The 20,463-nt window shown below is 52.1% G+C and overlaps 1 protein-coding gene across 1 annotated transcript in view; it reads right to left on the reverse strand.

The window, feature by feature from the left end:
* NIN (ninein) overlaps window positions 1-3,591 on the reverse strand; it is a 141,506-nt gene extending 137,915 nt beyond the window's left edge. Inside the window, exon 1 of the mRNA XM_015420614.1 lies at window positions 3,389-3,591. Within this exon, the coding sequence (XP_015276100.1) occupies window positions 3,389-3,574 (186 nt within the window). The 5' untranslated portion in view covers window positions 3,575-3,591. The remainder of the gene's footprint in view (window positions 1-3,388) is intronic.
* Window positions 3,592-20,463: the final 16,872 nt, after the last annotated feature.

Consider the following 20,463-nt stretch of genomic DNA (forward strand, 5'->3'; position numbering starts at 1 on the left):
AGAGGACTGCCCTTGAGAGAACAGCTCTGAGAGAAGGAGAAGAAGAAGAAGAAGAAGAAGAAGAAGAAGAAGAAGAAGAAGAAGAAGAAGAAGAAGAAGAAGAAGAAGGAGGAGGAGGAGGAGGAGGAGGAGATTGGATTTATATCCCAACCTTCACTACCCAAAGGAGTCCCAGAGCGGCTTACAATCTCCTTTCCCTTCCCCTCCCCACAACAGACACCCTGTGAGGGAGGTGGGGCTGAGAGAGCTCTCTTGAGAGCTGCCCTTGAGAGAACAGCTCTGAAAGAACTTGTGACTGACCCAAGGTCACGCCAGCAGCTGCATGTGGAGGAGTGGGGGAATCATACCCGGTTCTCCCAGACTAGAGTCCACACTCCTAACCACGACACCAAACTGACTTTTGTGTGCTTCCATGTGTGTGCACATGTCTTCAGATACCCACAAAGGTTAGCCAGGCACCATAGCCTATACCTCTGCACCCTTGTGGGCAGGATGCTGAAGAGCTTCTGCATTGAACAATGATGTACAGCACTGACCCCCCCCCCCAAGTGCAATGGTGCTCCATGTTCTATGCACACAGGTGCACAAAAAACACGCGGAGGATGCTTTTAGCAAATTACAGGGGTCTCTCTCCATGCCAAAAGGAGCTGCGGTGGCTCAAGTGGTTAAGACGCTGAACTGCAGGCTGTGGAAGGTCAATAGTTCAGCAGTTCGAGACCTGAGCTGCCGCATGACGGAGTGAGCTCCCGTCTCTAGATCCAGCTCCTGCCAACTTAGCAGTTCGAAAGCAAGAAATTGCAAGTAGATAAATAGGGACCACTTCGGTGGGAAGGTAACAGCGTTCCGTGCGCCTTGGTGTTTAGTCATGCCGGCCACATGACCACGGAAACGTCTTCGGACAGCACTGGCTCTTCGGCTTTGAAACAGAGATGAGCACCGCAATCCTAGAGTCGGACTCGACTGGCTTACGAGCAAGGGAACCTTTACCTTTACTACTCTCCATGCCTGTTAAGCCCCAGAGGTGATAATTAACAACTTCGCCCTCTGAACTCAAAGAATAAAAGTAAATCAGTAATGGGACAACTGTGTACGCAGGAACTACAACGCGTACACAGTAGTCAGTGGCTAGTTGAACTTCTGGCTGGCAAGTTTGCTTTATGATATTCAGACACATCTCGGGGACCCAATTTAGAGAAGCAGCTCCTGGCACCGAGTCTCTTTATTAACACAACAAAAGAGACGCGTCCCAGTTCAAACCCGCTCATTATTCCCCCCCCCCCCGTTTTTTTCCCACAGCACAAGTCCGCGCGCCCTTCAAGATGCGGGATTTTCTCCCCGGAGAGGTCAGAGACAGCCGACATCTCCCTCCCTCCCCGGCCTTCAGGAAAAAAGAGGATTTTGCCATTTCAAGCTGTAAAGCTCCTTTGGACACCCTCATTCCCACAGCCGCTCTGTGTCAAAGGCTTCAGGTGACTCTGTGTGTGTGTGTGTGTAAGGGATGAGAAGGGGGTGTGAAGAAACTGGAGGCTTTCTATGCAGGAGGGGTTCTAAGTCTGCAATGGTAGAGTTAGCCACTAAAATATTAGGAGGAGGAGTAGGGGGAGGGAGAGGAAATGGGATTTATACCCCGCCCTTCACTACCCGAAGGAGTCTCAGAGCGGCTTACAATCCCCTTTCCCTCCCCCTCCCCTTCTGATGTTCTACTGAAGGCCTCGGCCTCTATGCCCCATTCTTTGACCTCCAGGAGAACTGGTTGCCCACCGTGTGAGACGGGATGTTGGACTAGATGGACCCTCACTGGTCTGACCCAGCAGGGCTCTTCTGATGTTCTTATGAAGGCCTCGGCCTCTGTGCCCTGTTATTGGCTCTCCAGAGGAACTGGTTGGCCACTGTGTGAGGCAGAATGGAGGACTAGATGGACCCTGACTGGTCTGACCCAGCAGGGCTCTTCTGATGTTCTTATGAAGGCCTTGGCCTCTATGCCCTGTTCTTGGCCCTCCAGAGGAACTGGTTGGCCACTCTTGTGTGAGACAGGATGCAGGACTAGATGGACCCTCACTGGTCTGATCCAGCAGGGCTCTTCTGATGTTCTCATGAAGGCCTCAGCCTCTCTGCCCTGTTGCTGGACCTCCAGAGAAACCAGTTGGCCCCTGTGTGAGACAGGATGCTGGACCGGATGGACCCCTGGTCTGATCCAGCAGGGCTCTTTTGATGTTCTTATGAAGGCCTCGGCCTCTCTGCCCTGTTGTTGGCCCTCCATAGGAACTGGTTGGCCCCTGTGTGAGACAGGATGCTGGACTAGATGGACCACTGGTCTGATCCAGCAGGGATCTTCTGGTGTTCTTATAGCAGGTGCATTTTAAGTTCCATTACATTCGGTGTCTACTCAGAGGTCATTTCGGGGGGGATCGCGGGGGATCGCAGTTCCCCCGGGTGAGGTACGGGGGGGCGGGGCACATGACGAAGCCCCGCCCCCCGACATTCTGCCCACCCCGCTTCCGGCCCTCATTCAGCCAGGAGGAGGCAGGAGAAGAGGGAGGGTCCAGTGGAGCTGCAAGGCCTGCGGCGGCGGCCGGGACTGTTGGGGGCGGGGTGTGTGGCCTTATGACACACTTCCGGTAATGTCAGGGGGTGTGGCATATGCTAATGAGTTATGCTAATGAGTTCCCCTAGCTCTTTTTCTACGAAATGACCCCTGTGTCTACTGCTATTTCACCTAAATCTAGCAAAACACCCATTGGTATGTGAGCTGCGCATTTGATGGAAGGAGGTGGGGGCACGAGCCAAGGGCCTGGGGCACCCACAGTGCCACCCCCACCCTCTGCACAGAGCATTCAAGAAGGTCACGGTGATGGGAAGAGAATTCTTGGACTGCCTCTCTTCCACGGATTCCAACAGGGGAACAGACAAATCCCAGAGACAGACCCAACCAGGGGTCATTTCCTGCGGGAGCGCACAGGAGCCGAGCTCCGGCAGTAAAGAGCCCAGGGGGCGGGCACATGCAACAAGCCCCACCCCCTTCTACCAGCAGCCCTCAGTCAGAGCAAGAAGCAGCCAGGTAAGTTGCAGAGCCCCCTCATAGCTAGCAATCCAAAACAGTCCAGTGGCAGCTTTAAGATCAAGTTTTATTCAGGTACAAGCTCTCCCTCCTCTGTGAGGGCAGATCTGTGTGGGGAAACCCCGCCCATAGCTAGCAATCCAAAACAGTCCAATGGAGCCTGAGCGGTGGGTGTTCCCTTCTGACACACGTCCGTTGATGTCAGGGGGTGTGGCATATGCAAATAAGTTATGCTGATGAGTTATGCTAAGGAGCTCCTGCACCTCTTTTTCTATGAAATGACCCCTGGACCCAGCCATTACTGGCCACACGCTCCTCCATCAACCTTACCCTGTCCAGGAGGCTGTCTTGCAAGAGGGTCTGCTGGAGGGCCCCCGGAGCCACTTCCTCCAAGTGCAACACGTGGCAGAGGTCGGTCAGCTCCTCCCGCCCCAGGGATCCCGAGCCGGTGGGATCGAAACTGTCAAAGAGTTCTTTGAGACGGGCTTCGTACTGGTCCTGCTCAGCTTCGTCCATCCCATAGCCCACCGTGCTCAGCTGGGGAAGGAGAAAGAGAGAATGCACAATCACAAACAGGAACATAAGAACGTAAGCAGAGCCCTGCCGGATGAGACCAGGGGTCCATCTAGTCCAGCCTCCTGTCCCACACAGTGGCCAAGCAGTTCCCCTGGAGGGCCAACAACAGGGCACAGAGGCCGAGGCCTTCATTAGAACATCAGAAGAGCCCTGCTGGATCACACCAGTGGTCCATCTAGCCCAGCATCCTGTCTCACATAGTGGCCAACCTGTTCCTCTGCAGGGCCAACAACACGGCATAGAGGCCAAGGCCTGCATGAGAACATCAGAAGAGCCCTGATTGATCAGACCAGGTCCAGCCTCCTGTCTCACACAGTGGCCAACCAGTTCCTCTGGAGGGCCAATAACAGGGCATGGAGGCCGAGGCCTTCATTAGAACATAAGAACAAGAGAAGCCAATGTTGGATCAGGCCAGTGGCCCATCTAGTCCAACACTCTGTCGCACAGTGGCCAAAAATACCAGGTGCCATCAGGCAATCCACCAGTGGGGCCAGGACACTAGAAGCCCTCCCACAGTTGCCCCCCATGCACCAAGAATACAGAGCATCACTTGCCCCAGACTGAGAGTTCCTATCTATACCTTGTGGCTAACAGCCGCTGATGGACCTCTGCTCCATATGCTTATCTAATTCCCTCTTGAAGCCGTCCATGCTTGTACCCTCCACCCCCTCCTGTGGCAGTGAATTCCATGTGTTCATCACTCTTTGGGTGAAGAAGGACTTCCTTTTACCTGTTCTAATCTGACCACTCAGCAGTTTCATGGAGTGCCCATGAGTTCTGGTATTGTGAGAGAGGAAAGTACCTCTTTCTCCACCTGCTCTATCCCATGCATAATCTTATAAACTTCGACCATGTCATCCCTCAGCCATAGTTTCTCTAAGCTATAGAGCCCCAAGTGCTTTAATCTTTCTTCACAGGGAAACCTTTCTTCATAGGGAAATCCTTTGATTGTTCTACTTGCCCTTTTCTGCACTTTTTCCAATGCTATAATATCTCTTCTGAGGTGTGGTGACCAGTGTTCCCTCTAAGCTGAGTTAGTGTGAGCTAGCTCACAGTTTTTTAGCCTCCGGCTCACACATTTTTGTCTTAGCTCAGGAAGGACGGCTTCAGAGCAAACTAATTTATGCAGTAGCCAAATCACCTGCTCACAACTTTCATGCCAGTAGCTCACAAAGTAGATTTTTTGCTTACAGGACTCCACAGCTTAGAGGGAACATTGGCTGGTGACCAAATTGTACACAGTATTCCAAATGAGTCTGCACCATCGATTTATACAGGGGCATTATGATACTGGCTGGTTTTCAGTTCCCTTTCTAAGAGTCCCCAGCATACTGTTGGCCTTTTTTATTGCAGTTGCACACTGTCTCGACATTTTCAGTGAGTTACCTACTACAACTCCAAGATGTCTCTCTTAGTCAGTCTCTGCCAGTTCGGACACCATCGATGTGTATTTATAGTTAGGATTTTTGGCCCCAATGTGCATCACTTTGCACTTGGCCACACTGAACCCCATTTGCCATGTTGACGCCCACTCGCCCATCCTCGACAGATCCCTTCGGAGTGCCTCACAATCCTCCCTGGTTCCCATCACCCTGAACAATTTAGTGTCATCCACAAATTTAGCCACTTCACTGCTTACTCCCAACTCCAAATCATTAATGAACAAGTTAAAAAGCATTGGACTAAGTACTGATCCCTGTGGTACCCCAGTGCTTACCACCCTCCACTGAGACAATTTCCCATTTATACTTACTCTCTGTTTTCTATTAATTAGCCAATTTTTTGATCCACAAGAGGACTTGTCCTTTTATCCCATGACTATTGAGCTTACTTAGGAGTCTTTGATGAGGAACTTTATCAAAAGCTTTCTAGAAGTCAAGGTAAACAACATTGGTTGGGTCCCCCTTGTCCACATGTTTGTTCACCCCCTCAAAGAACACTAACAGGTTAGCGAGACAAGATCTTCCCTTACAGAACCCATGCTGAGTCTGCCTCAACATCAGAACAGCCTGTCAGAACCCACAGCTAACAACGAAGTACACACATTCAGGAACGGTTATACTTTTATTGCAAAGCTATAGATGCAGTAACACAGGCACTGTTAGGAATGGCGGCAACCAATAGAGCCTAATAGGATATAGGATATTCGTATGCGCACACACACACACACCATGGCATGGGCCAATTAGATATCCTCCCACGCGCGGGACAAGTTAGGAAACCGTTAGGTGGCTAAAGCTGGGAACCAGGAGTCTCTCATGGTACACAGGAGACTTCCAGACAATACAACCTCCTCCAGCACATCTGTCGAGATAAGCGTTTCAGCAAAGGCAGAACAGCAGGGATAGGAATGCAATAGCAATTAACAAGACACAGAATGAACTCCCCAACCCCCATGGCAGCATAGCTGACAGAGCCCTGCTGGATCAGACCAGTGGTCCATCTAGTCCAGCATCCTGTCTCACACAGGGGCCAACCAGTTCCTCTGGAGGGCCAACAACAGGGCAGGGAGGTTGAGGCCTTCATAAGAACACAAGAAGAGCCCTGCTGGATCAGACCAGTGGTCCATCTAGTCCAGCATCCTGTCTCACACAGAAGCCAGGCAGTTCCTCTGGAGGGCCAACAACAGGGCAGAGAGGCTGAGGCCTTCCCCTGATAAGGACATCAGAAAAGTCCAACTGGATCAGGACATCAGAAAAGGACATCAGAAAAGTCCAACTGGCCACTGTGTGATACAGAGAGTTGGACTGGATGGGCCTTTGGCCTGATCCAACATTGGCACCTCTTATGTTCTTATGTTCTTATCAGACCAGTAGTCCATCTCGTCCAGCATCCTGTCTTACAGAGTGGCCAACCAGTTGCCAAAGAGAGCCAACAAACAGGGCATAGAGTCTAAGTCTTTCATTAGAACATAAGAGCCCTGCTGGATCAGACCAGTGGTCCCTCTAGTCCACCATCCTGCCTCACACAGGGGCCAACCTGTTCCTCTGGAGGGCCAACAGCAGGGCAGAGAGGCATGTTTGGTCCTGTTTACACAGAAGCAACCTTGAGAGGTGCACATTAAAGCTTAGGAGACCTGGCCCATAAAGAAACTGAACAGTATTGTCCTGTAAAGAAATTGGAACAAGACTTCCTAATGCTGTTCTTTGTTCCTGAGGAAGGACCAGAAGTCTGAAACACTGCATACTACCTAGGAAAAGTGTTGGATATCTACTCTGGACTTTGTATTTTCCTTTCGTGGATCCTGTGGGCTTCTGTATTTTCCTAGGATGGATTACATGTATAGATTCATTTCTGATTACATGTGTATTTCACTTTGTTGAAGTCTCCTTTTGGATTTAATAATATTTGTTCATGTCTTGTGGCTCTCAAACCTCTGATATTTATTCTAGTTGGCTCTTACATTCAGCAAGTTTGGCCACCCCTGAATTAGACTTATAAACTGCCGATTACCACTCCTCTCCGGTTATTGAGGCTCCAAGACCCATCGAAGGGCCCCCTCCACCTACGAGCCACGCAGATTGGCCTCTTTCTGTCTTGACGTGATTTATCTAAAAACTTTCAAGCACCGCTTTCCCTCCCAGCTAGCAGATGGTTTGCCTCTTGGAGCACAACCAAGCCCGGACAACAGAGCCCCCCATTATTTGGGGCCGCGCTTGATTATTTTGTACATTTTTGCAGGGGAGAACGGGTCCCCCCTTCGTGAGGCTTCTCGACAAAGGCACCTTAATTACGGCTTCCCGACAAGTAAACTGTCCCTCATTATGAACTGATTAAGCAGTTAAAAGCCAAACAATTTCTTTAAATGTCCGTCAGCTGGCCGACGGGCCTTTTCTGGGCTGTCAGTCCACAAGTAATGATTTGGCAGCGGTCTGAAGATGGAGACTCCGCACAGCGCTGCCCCGCCTAGATATCCCAACCCGCGGCAGCTTCCCGACAAACGGCACCACCACGGATCGGTGTCCTGGCCGCTCAGCTTCCTTTCCCAATCTGGTGCTTCAAAACGTTCATATGTGCTAAGTAAGGCAGTTTCAATCCACTTCGGTGACTGTTTGCAAGTGGATCTTTCCGTTTCACACAGCAAACTCCAGCTGCCAAGTGCACTGAAAGTGGATTGGACATGCATTATTTAGAGTGTGTGAAAGAGCCCTATGTACATGCCGAATGGTGAGAAGGAGGAGGAGGAGGAGGAGGAGGGGGAGGAGGGAGGAGGAGGAGGTTTTTATACCCCACTTTTCTCTACCCTAAGGAGTCTCAAAGGGGCTTACAATCGCCTTCCCGTCTTCTCCCCACAACAGGCACCTTGTGAGCAATACTCCCTCTAAGCTGTGGAGTCTCGTGGGCAAAAATTTTACTTTGTGAGCTCCTGGCATTAAAGTTGTGAGCGAGCGATTTGGCTACTGCATAAATTAGTTTGCTCTGGAGCTTCCTGGGAGGAGAAATGACGTAAGCTGTTTTGGGTCTCCATTGGGGAGAAAGGTAGGGCATAACTGAATTAAATAAGTAAATGAAATAATTACTCCCCAAATCTTGTTGGTCTGTAAGGGGCTACCGGATTAGAACCTAGCTCTTGGAGTCTTCAGTTCTGAAGACTCTGAAAGGGCTGAGAGTATGTCACCAGCTGAGTTTCACAGCCAGTGTGCCCTGCTCTGGCGGTACCCTACACCAGCTTGCTTGGCAGCTGTTTGGAGTGCCAAAGGAACAGACAGTTGCCAACTTCCAGATGGGGCCTGGAGACCTCCCAGAATCACAGCTGATCTCCAGATGACAGAGAGACCCCAGGAGAAAAGGGCTGCGTTGGAGGGTGGATTCTGTGGCATTATACCTCATCGAGGTCCCGCCCCCCCATGTCCCATCCTCCCCAGGTTCCATTCCCAAATCTCTAGGAACTCCCCAGCCTGGAGTTGGCAACCCAGACCAAAAAGCAAGCCTGGACATGCTGCTTCAACACCCCAGTTCGCTGGGGCACGTTCTTCTTGTCTTGTTGAGCACGTAGACGATACACTGGGGAACAGATGCATCACGCAACTCACTTTTACCTCACAAAAGCCTGAGGTAAACAGCCTCTTTGCTTCCACAGGAGTATTAGCGGCTCTTCAGAAAGCGGCTCTATTTTGATTCTGTGAGGCTCAATTTAACATGAAGCTGCCTTTTGCTGCATCAGACCACGGCTCCACCAAAGTCAGTATTGTCTACTCAGACTGGCAGCGGCTCTCCAGGGTCTCAGGAAGAGGACCTTCACATCTGGTCCTTTTTAACCAGAGATGCTGAGGATTGAACCTGTGACCTTCTGCATGCCAAGCAGATGCTCTTCCACTGAGCCACAGCCCCTCTTTACAGCTCTCCAGGGTCTCAGGTGGAGGTCTTTCACGTCACCTACTGCCTGGTCCTTTTAACTGGAGATGCCGGGGATTGAACCTGGGACCTTCTGCATGCCAGGCAGATGCTCTTCCACTGAGCCACAGCCCCTCTTTACATCTCTCCAGGGTCTCAGGCTGAGGTCTTTCACGTCACCTACTGCCTAGTCCTCTTAACTGGTGATGTTTGGGATTGAACCTGGGACCTTCTGCATGCCAAGCAGATGCTCTTCCACTGAGCCAAGGTCTAAGATCAAGGTCTTTCACATCACCTATCACCTGATCCTTTTAGCTGGAGATACCGGGGATTGAACCGGGGACCTTCTGCACGCCAAGCAGAGGATCTACTACTTGACTTGATGCTGGTTAATAAGGGGAACCTCTATTGCTAGGAAGCAACATCAGGGGAAGGCCTTGGCCTGTGTGCAGTGTTCCCTCTAATCCCCCCCCCCGATTGGAGCAGTTTACATGCTGAGCAGAATATAACTGCTGTAATCTTAAAATGGAAAATGGGCAGTGAAAGACCCTGCGCGGCTCCAGGTTGCTACTGAGCGGGGCTTCCTAGGTTCATGCGCACAGCTTAGAAGAAGAAAAAGAGATTGGATTTATACCCCGCCCTTCACTACCCAAAGGTGTCTCAGAGTGGCTGACAAACTCCTTTCCCTTCCCCTCCCCACAAAAGACACCCCTGTGAGGGAGGTGGGGCTGAGAGAGCTCTGACAGAAACGGCTCTTTTTCAAGAACAGCTGCGCCAGATCTATGGCTTGCCCAAGGTCATCCAGCAGGTGCGAGTTGAGGAGTGGGGAATCCAACCCGGTTCCCCCAGATTAGAGTCCGCGCACTTAACCACGACACCAAACCACTACACCAAACTTAGAGGGAACACTGCTGTGTGCCCTGTTGAACACATGAAGCTGCCTTAAACAGAATCAGATCTTTGGTCCATCATGGCCAGTACTGTCTACTCAGACTGGCAGTGGCTCTCCAGGGTCTCTGGCTGAGGTCTTTCCCATCACCTCCTGCCTGTTCCTTTCAACTGGAGATGCCGGGGATTGAACCTGGGACCTTCTGCCTGCCAAGCAGAGGCTCTGAACACTGAGCCACAGCCCCTCTTTTCAGCCCTCCAGGGTCCCAGGCAGAGGTCTTTCCCCTCACCTCCTGCATGGTACTTTCAACCGGAGATGTCGGGGATTGAACCTGGGACCTTCTGCATGCCAAGCACAGGCTCTGCCACAGAGCCACAGCCTCTCTTTTTCAGCCCTCCAGGGTCCCAGGCAGAGGTCTTTCCCATCACCTCCTGCCTGGTCCTTTCAACTGGAGATGCTGGGGATTGAACCTGGGACCTTCTGCATGCCAAGCAGGGGCTCTTCCACTGAGCCACAGCCCCTCTTTACAGCTCTCCAGGGTCTCAGGTGGAGGTCTTTCCCATCACCTCCTCCCTGGTCCTTTCAACTGGAGATGCCGGAGACTGAACCAGGGACCTTCTGCATGCCAAGCAGATGCTCTTCCACTGAGCCACAGCCCCTCTTGACAGCTCTCCAGGGTCTCAGGCGGAGGTCTTTCCCATCACCTCCTGCCTGGTCCTTTCAACTGGAGATGCCGGGGATTGAACCTGGGACCTCTTGCATGCCAAGCAGAGGCTCTTCCGCTGAGCCACGGCCCCTCGACTGGTTGACTGCTGGGTGAGGCAGGATGCTGGAGTTCTTAAATGAGAGGCACTTCACGAGTGCCAAGTCCCAGAGGGAAGTCCCTTTTGCCTCAGTGAGCATCACAGGGAAAGCCGGCCTAGCAGCAAGCGGCTGAGGTAATACGAGGAGAAACGTTTCCCCACACGTCCCACTGCTCCCCCGGGAATCCGCGGTAATATTTCGCCAGAGATGTCTGGAAGAAAAACAAGTTTGCAGGAACAAGGAGGTTGACATCAGTGGCTGGAGAAGTAACTTCTGCTCTTCAGGAATAATTTGCACCTCATGTTTACACTGCGGTTAAAGAACAATCCCACAAGGAGAGCGGTTGTGGGGAAACGGTGTCCCTTTTTTCTGAGGCATTTTCACAAACTAGATGTGAATCGAGTTGCGCCTTAGAGACCAACAAGATTTTGGGGGGTATGAGGTTTCAAACACCAGCACTCCCATCACCAGATCTCCTGGAGACCAGTGAGGGTCCATCTCACACACGGTGGCCAGCCAGTTCCTCTGGAGGGCCTGCAACAGGGCAGAGAGGCTGAGGCCTTCATAAGAACATCAGAAGATCCCTGCTGGATCAGACCAGTGAGGGTCCATCTAGTCCAGGATCCTGTCTCACACAGAGGCCAACCAGTTCCTCTGGAGGGCCTGCAACAGGGCAGAGAGGCTGAGGCCTTCATAAGAACATCAGAAGATCCCTGCTGGATCAGACCAGTGAGGGTCCATCTAGTCCAGGATCCTGTCTCACACAGAGGCCAACCAGTTCCTCTGGAGGGCCTGCAACAGGGCAGAGAGGCTGAGGCCTTCATAAGAACATCAGAAGATCCCTGCTGGATCAGACCAGTGAGGGTCCATCTAGTCCAGGATCCTGTCTCACACAGAGGCCAACCAGTTCCTCTGGAGGGCCTGCAACAGGGCAGAGAGGCTGAGGCCTTCATAAGAACATCAGAAGATCCCTGCTGGATCAGACCAGTGAGGGTCCATCTAGTCCAGGATCCTGTCTCACACAGAGGCCAACCAGTTCCTCTGGAGGGCCTGCAACAGGGCAGAGAGGCTGAGGCCTTCTCCTGATGTGGCCTCCTGGCTCTGGGATTCAGAGGCTGACCACCTCTGCATGTGGAGGTTCCCCTCAGTCACCAGATCTAGTAGCCACTGATAGACTTATCTTCCATGCTTCTGTCGAATCCCCTTTTAAAGTTGTCTATTCCTGTGGCCATCCCTACGTCCTCTGGCATTCCTCCAAGATCTGGAGGAAGTGGTGTACATGACTGTCTCGACACCCCCCCCCCTCCATTTCATCCTCAGAACAGCCCTATAAGGTCACGTTGACGGAAAGATAGCTGTGGCGGTGGGAAATGCCATCAAGTTGCAGCTGACTTTTAGCGACCCCGTAGGGTTTTCAACGCAAGAGACGATGAGAGGTGGTTTGCCTCTGCCTTCCTCTGCACCGTGACCCTGGGCTTCCTCGGTGGTCTCCCATCCAAGTACTAACTAGGGCCCAACCTACTTCACTTCCATGATCTGATGAGATCGGCCTAGCCTGGGCCATCCAGGACGGGGACACCAACCCAGAATCAACCAGGAAGCTTTGCAGCTCAGCAGGGATTCGAACCCAGCTCTACTTGGTCCATATCTAAGACTCTACCCACTACATCACCCGAGAAGGAACATGGCCAAGGATTTGAGGGGGGGGGGCTGAAACGGCAGTCACTGGGGGTGTGGAGGGGGAAGTATTTGTGAATTTCCTGCATTGTGCAGGGGGTTGGACTAGATGACCAAGGAGGTCCCTTCCAACTCTATGAGAAGGAGAAGAAGAAGAGGAGGAGGAGGAGGAGATTGGATTTATACCCCACTCTTCACTACCCGAAGGAGTCTCAGAGTGGCTTACAATCCCTTCCCCTCCCCACCGCAGACACCCTGTGAGGTAGGCGGGGCTAAGAGAGCTCTTTCAAGAACAGCTCTCAAAGAACTTGAGACTGACCCAAGGTCACCCCAGCAGCTGCATGTGGAGGAGTGGGGACTCAAACCCAGTTCTCTCAGATTAGAGTCCGCGTTCCTAACCACGACACGAAACTGGCTAAAGGGGCATGATTAAGGAAGTCTGCGAAAGCACAACCAAAATGGCAAAAGGTTTTTCCTGCGCTTACGCCAGTGACCAAAACCCCACCCGGAAACCGATCTGCGAGAGTTTGTGAACTGCTACCCTGGAGTGGCTTCCTCCAGACGGCAGGGGTAAGAATTCTGACATGAGAAGAACCTTCACGATTCCTCCGGAACCCTGTTCCTCATCACATATGGTTGTGAATGGCGGTCATTTCATAGAAAAAGAGGTGCAGGAGCTCATTAGCATAACTCATTGTTGTTGTTCAGTCGCACAGTCGAGTCCGACTCTTCGCGACCCCATGGACAATCTCCCGCCAGGCTCTCCTGTCTTCCGCCGTCCTCCGAAGTTGGCTCAATTTCATTACCATAACTCATTACCATAACTTATTTGCATATGCCACACCCCCTGACATCACTGGACGTGTGTCAGAAGGCAACACCCACCGCTCAGGCTCCACTGGACTGTTTTGGATTGCTAGCTATGAGGGGGGGGGGATGTGCAGATCTGTCCTCGCAGAGGAGGGAGAGCTTGTACCTGAATAAAACTTGGTCTTAAAGGTGCCACTGGACTGTTTTGGATTGCTAGCTATTGGGGGAGGAGGACATGCAGATCTGTCCTCGCAGAGGAGGGAGAGCTTGTACCTGAATAAAACTTGGTCTTAAAGGTGCCACTGGACTGTTTTGGATTGCTAGCTATTGGGGGAGGAGGACATGCAGATCTGTCCTTGCAGAGGAGGGAGAGCTTGTACCTGAATAAAACTTGGTCTTAAAGGTGCCACTGGACTGTTTTGGACGGGGGAGGGTGGGCTCTGCAACTTACCTGGCTACTCCTTGCTCTGACTGAGGGCTGCTGGGAGCAGGGGGTGGGGCTTGTTGCATGCGCCCGTCCCCTGGGCTCTTTACTGCCAGAGCTCCACTCCTTTAGGAAATGACCCCTGGTTGTGAACCCCCAGGCGGCACCTGGAGATCACCCAGTATTACAATTGACCTCCAGACGACCAAGATCAGATCCCCTGGAGAAAGTGGCTGCTTCGGAGGGTGGACTCCATGGCATTTACACCCTGCCGAGGGCCCGCCTCTCCTTCAAACCCCGCCCTCCCCAGGCTCCACCTCCAAAATCTCCAGGTATTTCCCACCCAGAACTGGCAAACCGATGCATCGCATGCTCCTTCAGCAAACATGCCATTTTGCTTGATCCCTGTTAAACCCCAGATAATCTCTGGTTATCTTTGCAAACAGGTAGCGCGAGATAGGAGTGCTTTCACTAACACAATGCCTGCTTCACAAAAAAGAAACTTGTTCAGGTTTTTCTCTTAAAGAAGATTTTATACGTGCCTTTTAAATGCACGCACACACCCCTTCTGGGCTGAGCGTCTCACACAGGCATCGAGAGACGTTTCTTTATTGTTGTGTTTTTACATCTTTGCTTTTAATAATTGCATTTTACTTTGTTTTACTCTCTCAGCTGCAGGGGTCATTTCCTGCGGGAGCGCACAGGAGCGGAGCTCCGGCAGTAAGGAGCCCAGCGGGCGGGCACATGGAACAAGCCCCGCCCCCTGCTCCCAGCAGCCCTCAGTCGGGCCACGAGGAGCAAGAAACAGCCAGGTAAGCTGCAGAGCCCCCCCCCGGCCCGCCTTCAGGTACAAGCTCTCCCTCCTCTGTGAGTTAGCAATCCAAAACAGTCCAGTGGCACCTTTAAGACCAAGTTTTATTCAGGCACAAGCTCTCCCTCCTCTGTGAGGGCAGATCTGCATATTCCTCGCCCTCCCCCAGTAGCTAGCAATCCAAAACAGTCCAGTGGAGCCTGAGCGGTGGGTGTTGCCTTCTGACACACTTCCAGTGATGTCAAGGGGTGTGGTATATGCAAATAAGTTATGCTAATGAGTTGTGCTAATGAGCTCCTGCACCTCTTTTTCTATGAAATGACCCCTGCTCAGCTGTAAGCCGTCTTGAGCAGGCCTCTGGGGAAGAGGCAAAGCCATTTTTTAAACAAAACAAACATATAGTAGCCATTACACTATGTAATACGACTTGAAGTTCAGTGTGAAAGGTGGATGATAAATATTGTTTGTGTGTGTGTGTGTGTGTGTGTGTGTGTGTGTAAAGCATTGTCAAGTTGCAGGCGACTTATGGTGACCCCAGCAAGGGACTTTCAAGGCAAATGAGGTGGTTTGGCCATTGCCTTCCTAATGGGCAGTAGGTTCAGGACGGACTACCAGAGGGTGTAGTGATGGCCACAGGAATAGACAGCTTTAAAGTGGGATTAGATAGATCCATGGAGATTACATCTGTCAGTGGCTACTAGCCCTGGTGACCAATGTTCCCTCTAAACTGTGGAGTCTTGTGAGCAAAAATTCTACTTTGTGAGCTACTGGCATTAAATTTGGGAGCGGGTGATTTGGCTACTGCATAAATTAGTTTGTTTTGGAGCCCTATCCCTTCCTGAGCTGAGACAAAAATGTGTGAGCCGGAGGCTAAAAAACTATGAGCTAGCTCACACTAACTCAGCTTAGAGGGAACACTGCTGGTGACTGAGGGGGAACCTCCACATTCAGAAGCACTAAGCCTCAGGATCCCAGTGCCACGAGGCAACATCAGAGGAAGGCCTTGGCCTCTCTGCCCTGTTGTTGGACCTCCAGAGGAACTGGTTGGCCACTGTGCGAGACAGGAGGCTGGACTGGATGGACCCTCACTGGTCTGATCCAGCAGGGCTCTTCTGATGTCCTTATGTAGGCCTCGGCCTCTCTGCCCTGTTGTTGGCTCTCCAGAGGAACTGGTTGGCCACTGGGTGAGACAGGAGGTTGGACTAGGTGGATTTTTCGCCTGATCCAGCAGGGCTCTTCTGACGTTCTTATGAATGCCTCGGCCTCTCTGCCCCGCCCTTCACTCCCCGAAGGAGTCTCAGAGGGGCTTGCAATCTCCTATCCCTTCCTCTCCCCATAACAGACACCCTGTGAGGTCGGTGGGGCTGAGAGAGCTCTGAGGGGAACTGCTCTTGAGAGAACAGCTCTGAGAGAACTTGTAACTGGCCCAAGGTCACACCAGCAGCTGCATGTGGAGGAGTGGGGAATCGAACCCGGTTCTCCCAGATTAGAGTCTTATCCACTACACCGAACTGGCTCTCCCCTCCCCAAACCCCACCCTCCTCAGACTCTACCCCCAAAATCTCCAGGTATTTCCCAATCCAAAGCTAGCAGTGGGTGACCCTAAGTCACTCTCACTCGTTCAGCCTAACCAATCTCATGGGGATAAAGGGGGGGGGGGGACGGCTTTGGGGGGGGGGGACCGCTCTACGAACGTGGCTTCGAGCTCTTCGAAGAAAGAGTTATGGAAAACTGGGAAAGGGGAAGGCCGGGAACACCACATGGCTCGCTCAAAACGTGATGTAGCCCAAAGCTTTAAAAAAAGTGTCTCAAGTTAAATAAAGGAAAACATACCTTGCAAACAACTTTGGCCGACTGACTGCACACAGGATGCCTTGGCGACCGGGAAGACTTTGGCCCGTCTCTTAGCAACTACCGGCTCCTCCTTCGAGAGGTCAGCCGTCTAAAGAGCTAGCAATTTATGGCCGCGTTCGGGTCAAAGAATGAAGGAACGCAGCAGCACAAAAACCACAGGCACCTTGCAAACACACGTGTCAGCGGTTACTTTTAGGCTTCACGGCACTATGTTACCCTTGCGGGGTAGGCGGCTCTGCTGTCCCCCTTTTGTAAAGGAGAGAACAAAGGACTTGTCCGAGGTGGCACCCCGGCAGAGGGAGGGCTCGAACACAAGGCCCAGACTGCATTGACTGCACATTTGCTAGTCGACCACGTTGAAGGACTACCAATTCTGGGTTGGGAGAAGGAGAAGGAGAAGAATGAGGAGAAGAATGAGGAGAAGGAGAAGGAGAAGGAGAAGAAGAGGAGGAGGAGGAGGAGGAGGAGGAGGAAGAGGAAGAAGAAGAAGAAGAGATTGGATTTATACCCCGCCCTTCACTTGGGAGTCTCAGAGCGGCCTACAAACTCCTTCCCCTTCCCCTCCCCACAACAGACACCCTGTGGGGTGGGTGGGGCTGAGAGAGCTCTGACAGAAACGGCTCTTTTTCAAGGACCGCTGTGCCAGAGCTTGTGACGGACCCAAGGTCACATCAGCAGGTGCAAGTGGAGGAGTGGGGAATCAAACCCAGTTCTCCCAGATTAGAGTCCGCGCACTTAACCACGACACCAAACTGGAGGATGAGGAGGAGGATGAAGAGGATGAGGACAAGGACAAGGAGGAGATTGTATTTCTACCCCGCCCTTCACTCAGAGTCTCAGAGCAGCTCCTTTCCCTTTCCCTCCCCACAACAGACCCCCTGTGGGGTGGGTGGGGCTGAGAGAGCTCTGAGAGAACTTCTCCTGAGAGAACAGCTCTGAGAGGACTTGTAACTGACCCAAGGTCATCCAGCAGCTGCAAGTGGAGGAGCAGGGAATCAAACCCGGTTCTCCCAGATTAGAGTCCGCGCACTCAACCACTACAGCAAACTGACTCTCTGCTATGTCCTCCGGCCAGAGATCCTACCACCCTGCAGGCTGTGGGTTGCTGCAGGACGGTACAGGGGCAGACCTTTGGACTTGGATGGGAGGGTAGAGTTGCCAGATCTGGGCTGGGAAACTCCTGGAGATTTGGGGATGGAGCCTGGGGAGAAGGCCGTGGCTCAGTGGCAGAGCCTCTGCCTGGCATGCGGAAGGTCCCAGGTTCAATCCCTGGCATCTCCAGTCAAAAAGGACCAGGAAGGAGGTGATGGGAAAGACCTCTGCCTGAGACCCTGGAGAGCAGCTGCCAGTCTGAGTAGACAATGCTGACTTTGATGGACCAAGGCATCAGTAGAAGGCAGCTTTATGTGTTCATGTGTGAGGACAGGGACTTCAGTGGGGTATAATACCACAGAGTCTGTCCTCCAAAGCATCCCTCTTCTCCTGGGAAAAATAGGGCATGGTTTCCTGTCCTGAAAAACACAAAAGGCTCTACACCTGACAATAGCACTACAGATAAGATTAGAATCCACATGCAAAAGAACCTCCTCAGGAAACAATCCGTATGCAAAAGAACCTCCTCAGGAAAGCTCTTCCATTAGCACGTTCATAGCTTAGGGAACCCCTACAAGATAATGACGCATAAGAACATAAGAGATGCCAGTGTTGGATCAGGCCAAAGTCCCATCCAGTCCAACACTCTGTCACACAGCGGCCAAAAAGACCAGGTGCAGCAAAAATACCATGCAGCCCTTCCCGAGTAGATATAAATTACCTGCCTACCATTTTTCTTCTCCCCGTGACACAGAGAGCACTCCATCTTTCTGTGTTGTACCTCTGAGGATGCCAGTCACAGCAGCTGGCAGAACGTCAGGTCCTACAATGCCAAGACCACGGCCAGACAACCCGGAAAACCTACAACAGCGAATGATCTGTGTCGTCTGGAGATGAGCTGTAATCCAGGGGATCTCCAGGTCCCACCTGGAGGCTGGCATCCCTTGATGGGAAATTCCTGGAGATTTGGGGGGTGGGGGGTGGGGAGGGGAGGGGTTGGCGAAGACAGCCAGGGAGGGGGAGATCACAACCTCCCCAGGCAGCAGATTCCACCGTAGCATGACTCTGTCAAAAAGTTTTCCCTAAGATCCAGTAAGGAGCTCAAGTGGTTAAGACGCTGAACTGCAGGCTGTGGAAGGTCGGTAGTTCAGCAGTTCGAGACCCGAGTGTGCCGCATGACGGAGTGAGCTCCCATCTCTAGTTCCAGCTCCTGCCAACCTAGCAGTTTGAAAGCAAGAAATTGCAAGTAGATAAATAGGTACCACTTCGGTGGGAAGGGAACAGCGTTCCGTGCACCTTGGTGTTTAGTCATGCCGGCCACATGACCATGGAAAACGTCTTCGGACAGCAGTGGCTCTTCGGCTTGGAAACGGAGATGAGCACCGCAACCCTCGAGTCGGATTCGACTGGCTTTCGAGCAAGGGAACCTTTACCTTTACCTTTAAAATCCAGTCGGTACCTTCCCGCCTTTAATCTAAACCCATTCTTGCGAGTCCTCTCCTCCGCTGCCTAACCACCAACGAAGAGCCCGTCCTGTGAAGTAGAGAGGCACAGACTTAGACCGCAGAACGCCGGAACAAGCTTCCCAAGAAAAGCCAGCCAAGAAGCGGTGTGGACGGCTTAAGGAGGCGATGCCCTGGCCGGCTAGGAATAACGCTCTAAGCTCATCGCAGATGACTGCCTTTCCTGTAAGTCTGCAAAACAAACACCGTCTGTTGCCACGGGGAGGAAGGGATAAAGGTGGCCCTGCCAACGTGTCGCCCTTTGTCCGACGGAACACCAGGTGGACCTTTCAAGCGGTCGGAAAACATAAGAGCCACCACGGTCCTGAAAAAAGTGCCACATCTGTTGCTTCCGTAGGTATCAGCCTGATACAGAAGAGGAAGAGGAGGAGGAGGAAGAATTGTATTTATACCCCGCCCTTCACTACTCGAAGGAGTCTCAGAGCAGCTTACAATCTCCTTTCCCTTCCTCTCCCCACAACAGAAACCCTGTGAGGCAGGTGGGGCTGAGAGAGCTCTGAGAGACCTGGGGACCAGTGTTCCCTCTAAGCTGAGTTAGTGTGAGCTAGCTCACAGCTTTTTTAGCCTCCGGCTCACAGATCTTTGTCTCCGCTCAGGAAGGATGGCTCCGGAGCAAACTGATTTATGGAGGAGCCAAATCGCTCGCTCACAACTTTAATGCCAGGAGCTCACAAAGTAGGATTTTGGCTCACACAAGACTCCACAGGTGAGAGGGAGCATTGCCTGTGACAGGCCCAAGGTCACCCAGCTGGCTGCATGTGGAGAACTGGGGAATCAAACCCGGTTCTCCAGATTAGAGTCCACTGCCCTTATCCACAGCTGGCTCATAGGAACATCAAGAAGAGCCCTGCTGGATCAGACCAGTGAGGGTCCATCTAGTCCAGCCTCCTGTCTCACACGGTGGCCAGCCAGTTCCTCTGGAGGGCCAACAACAGGGCAGAGAAGCCGAGGCCTTCATAAGAACATCAGAAGAGCCCTGCTGGATTAGACCAGTGGTCCATCTAGCCCAGCATTCTGCCTCACACAGCAGCCAACTAATTCCTCTGGAGGGCCAACAACAGGGCACAGAGGCCCAGGCCTTCATAGGAACATCAGAAGAGCCCTGCTGGATCAGACCAGGGGTCCATCTAGTCCAGCATCCCATCTCATACAGGGGCCAGCCAGTTCCTCTGGAGGGCCAACAACAGGGCAGAGAGGCTGAGGCCTTCATAAGAACATTGAGAAGAGCCCTGCTGAGTCAGACCAGTGAAGATCCATCTAGTCCAGCATCCTGTGTAGTTTGAAGATCAGTTGTAATTCCAGATCTCCAGGCCTCACCTGGAGACTGAGAAGAAGCAAACAACCGTGATGTGCTATGCCAAAAAAAAAGTCTCCAAGGACTTTTTTGGCATAACACATCACGGTTGTTTGCTTCTTCCCAACTTCCATCCCGTGATCTCTCTCTTTAGACTTTGCTCACCTGGAGACTGACAACCGTAGCTGGGTAACCTTAGCCAGGGGTCATTTCGTAGAAAAAGAGGTGCAGGAGCTCATTAGCATAACTTATTAGCATAACTTATTTGCATATGCCACACCCCCTGACATCACCGGAAGTGTGTCAGAAGGCAACAC

The sequence above is a fragment of the Gekko japonicus genome, unplaced genomic scaffold (assembly GCF_001447785.1).
Source record: "Gekko japonicus isolate JY-2015 unplaced genomic scaffold, Gekko_japonicus_V1.1 scaffold908, whole genome shotgun sequence".
NCBI lineage: Eukaryota > Metazoa > Chordata > Lepidosauria > Squamata > Gekkonidae > Gekko > Gekko japonicus.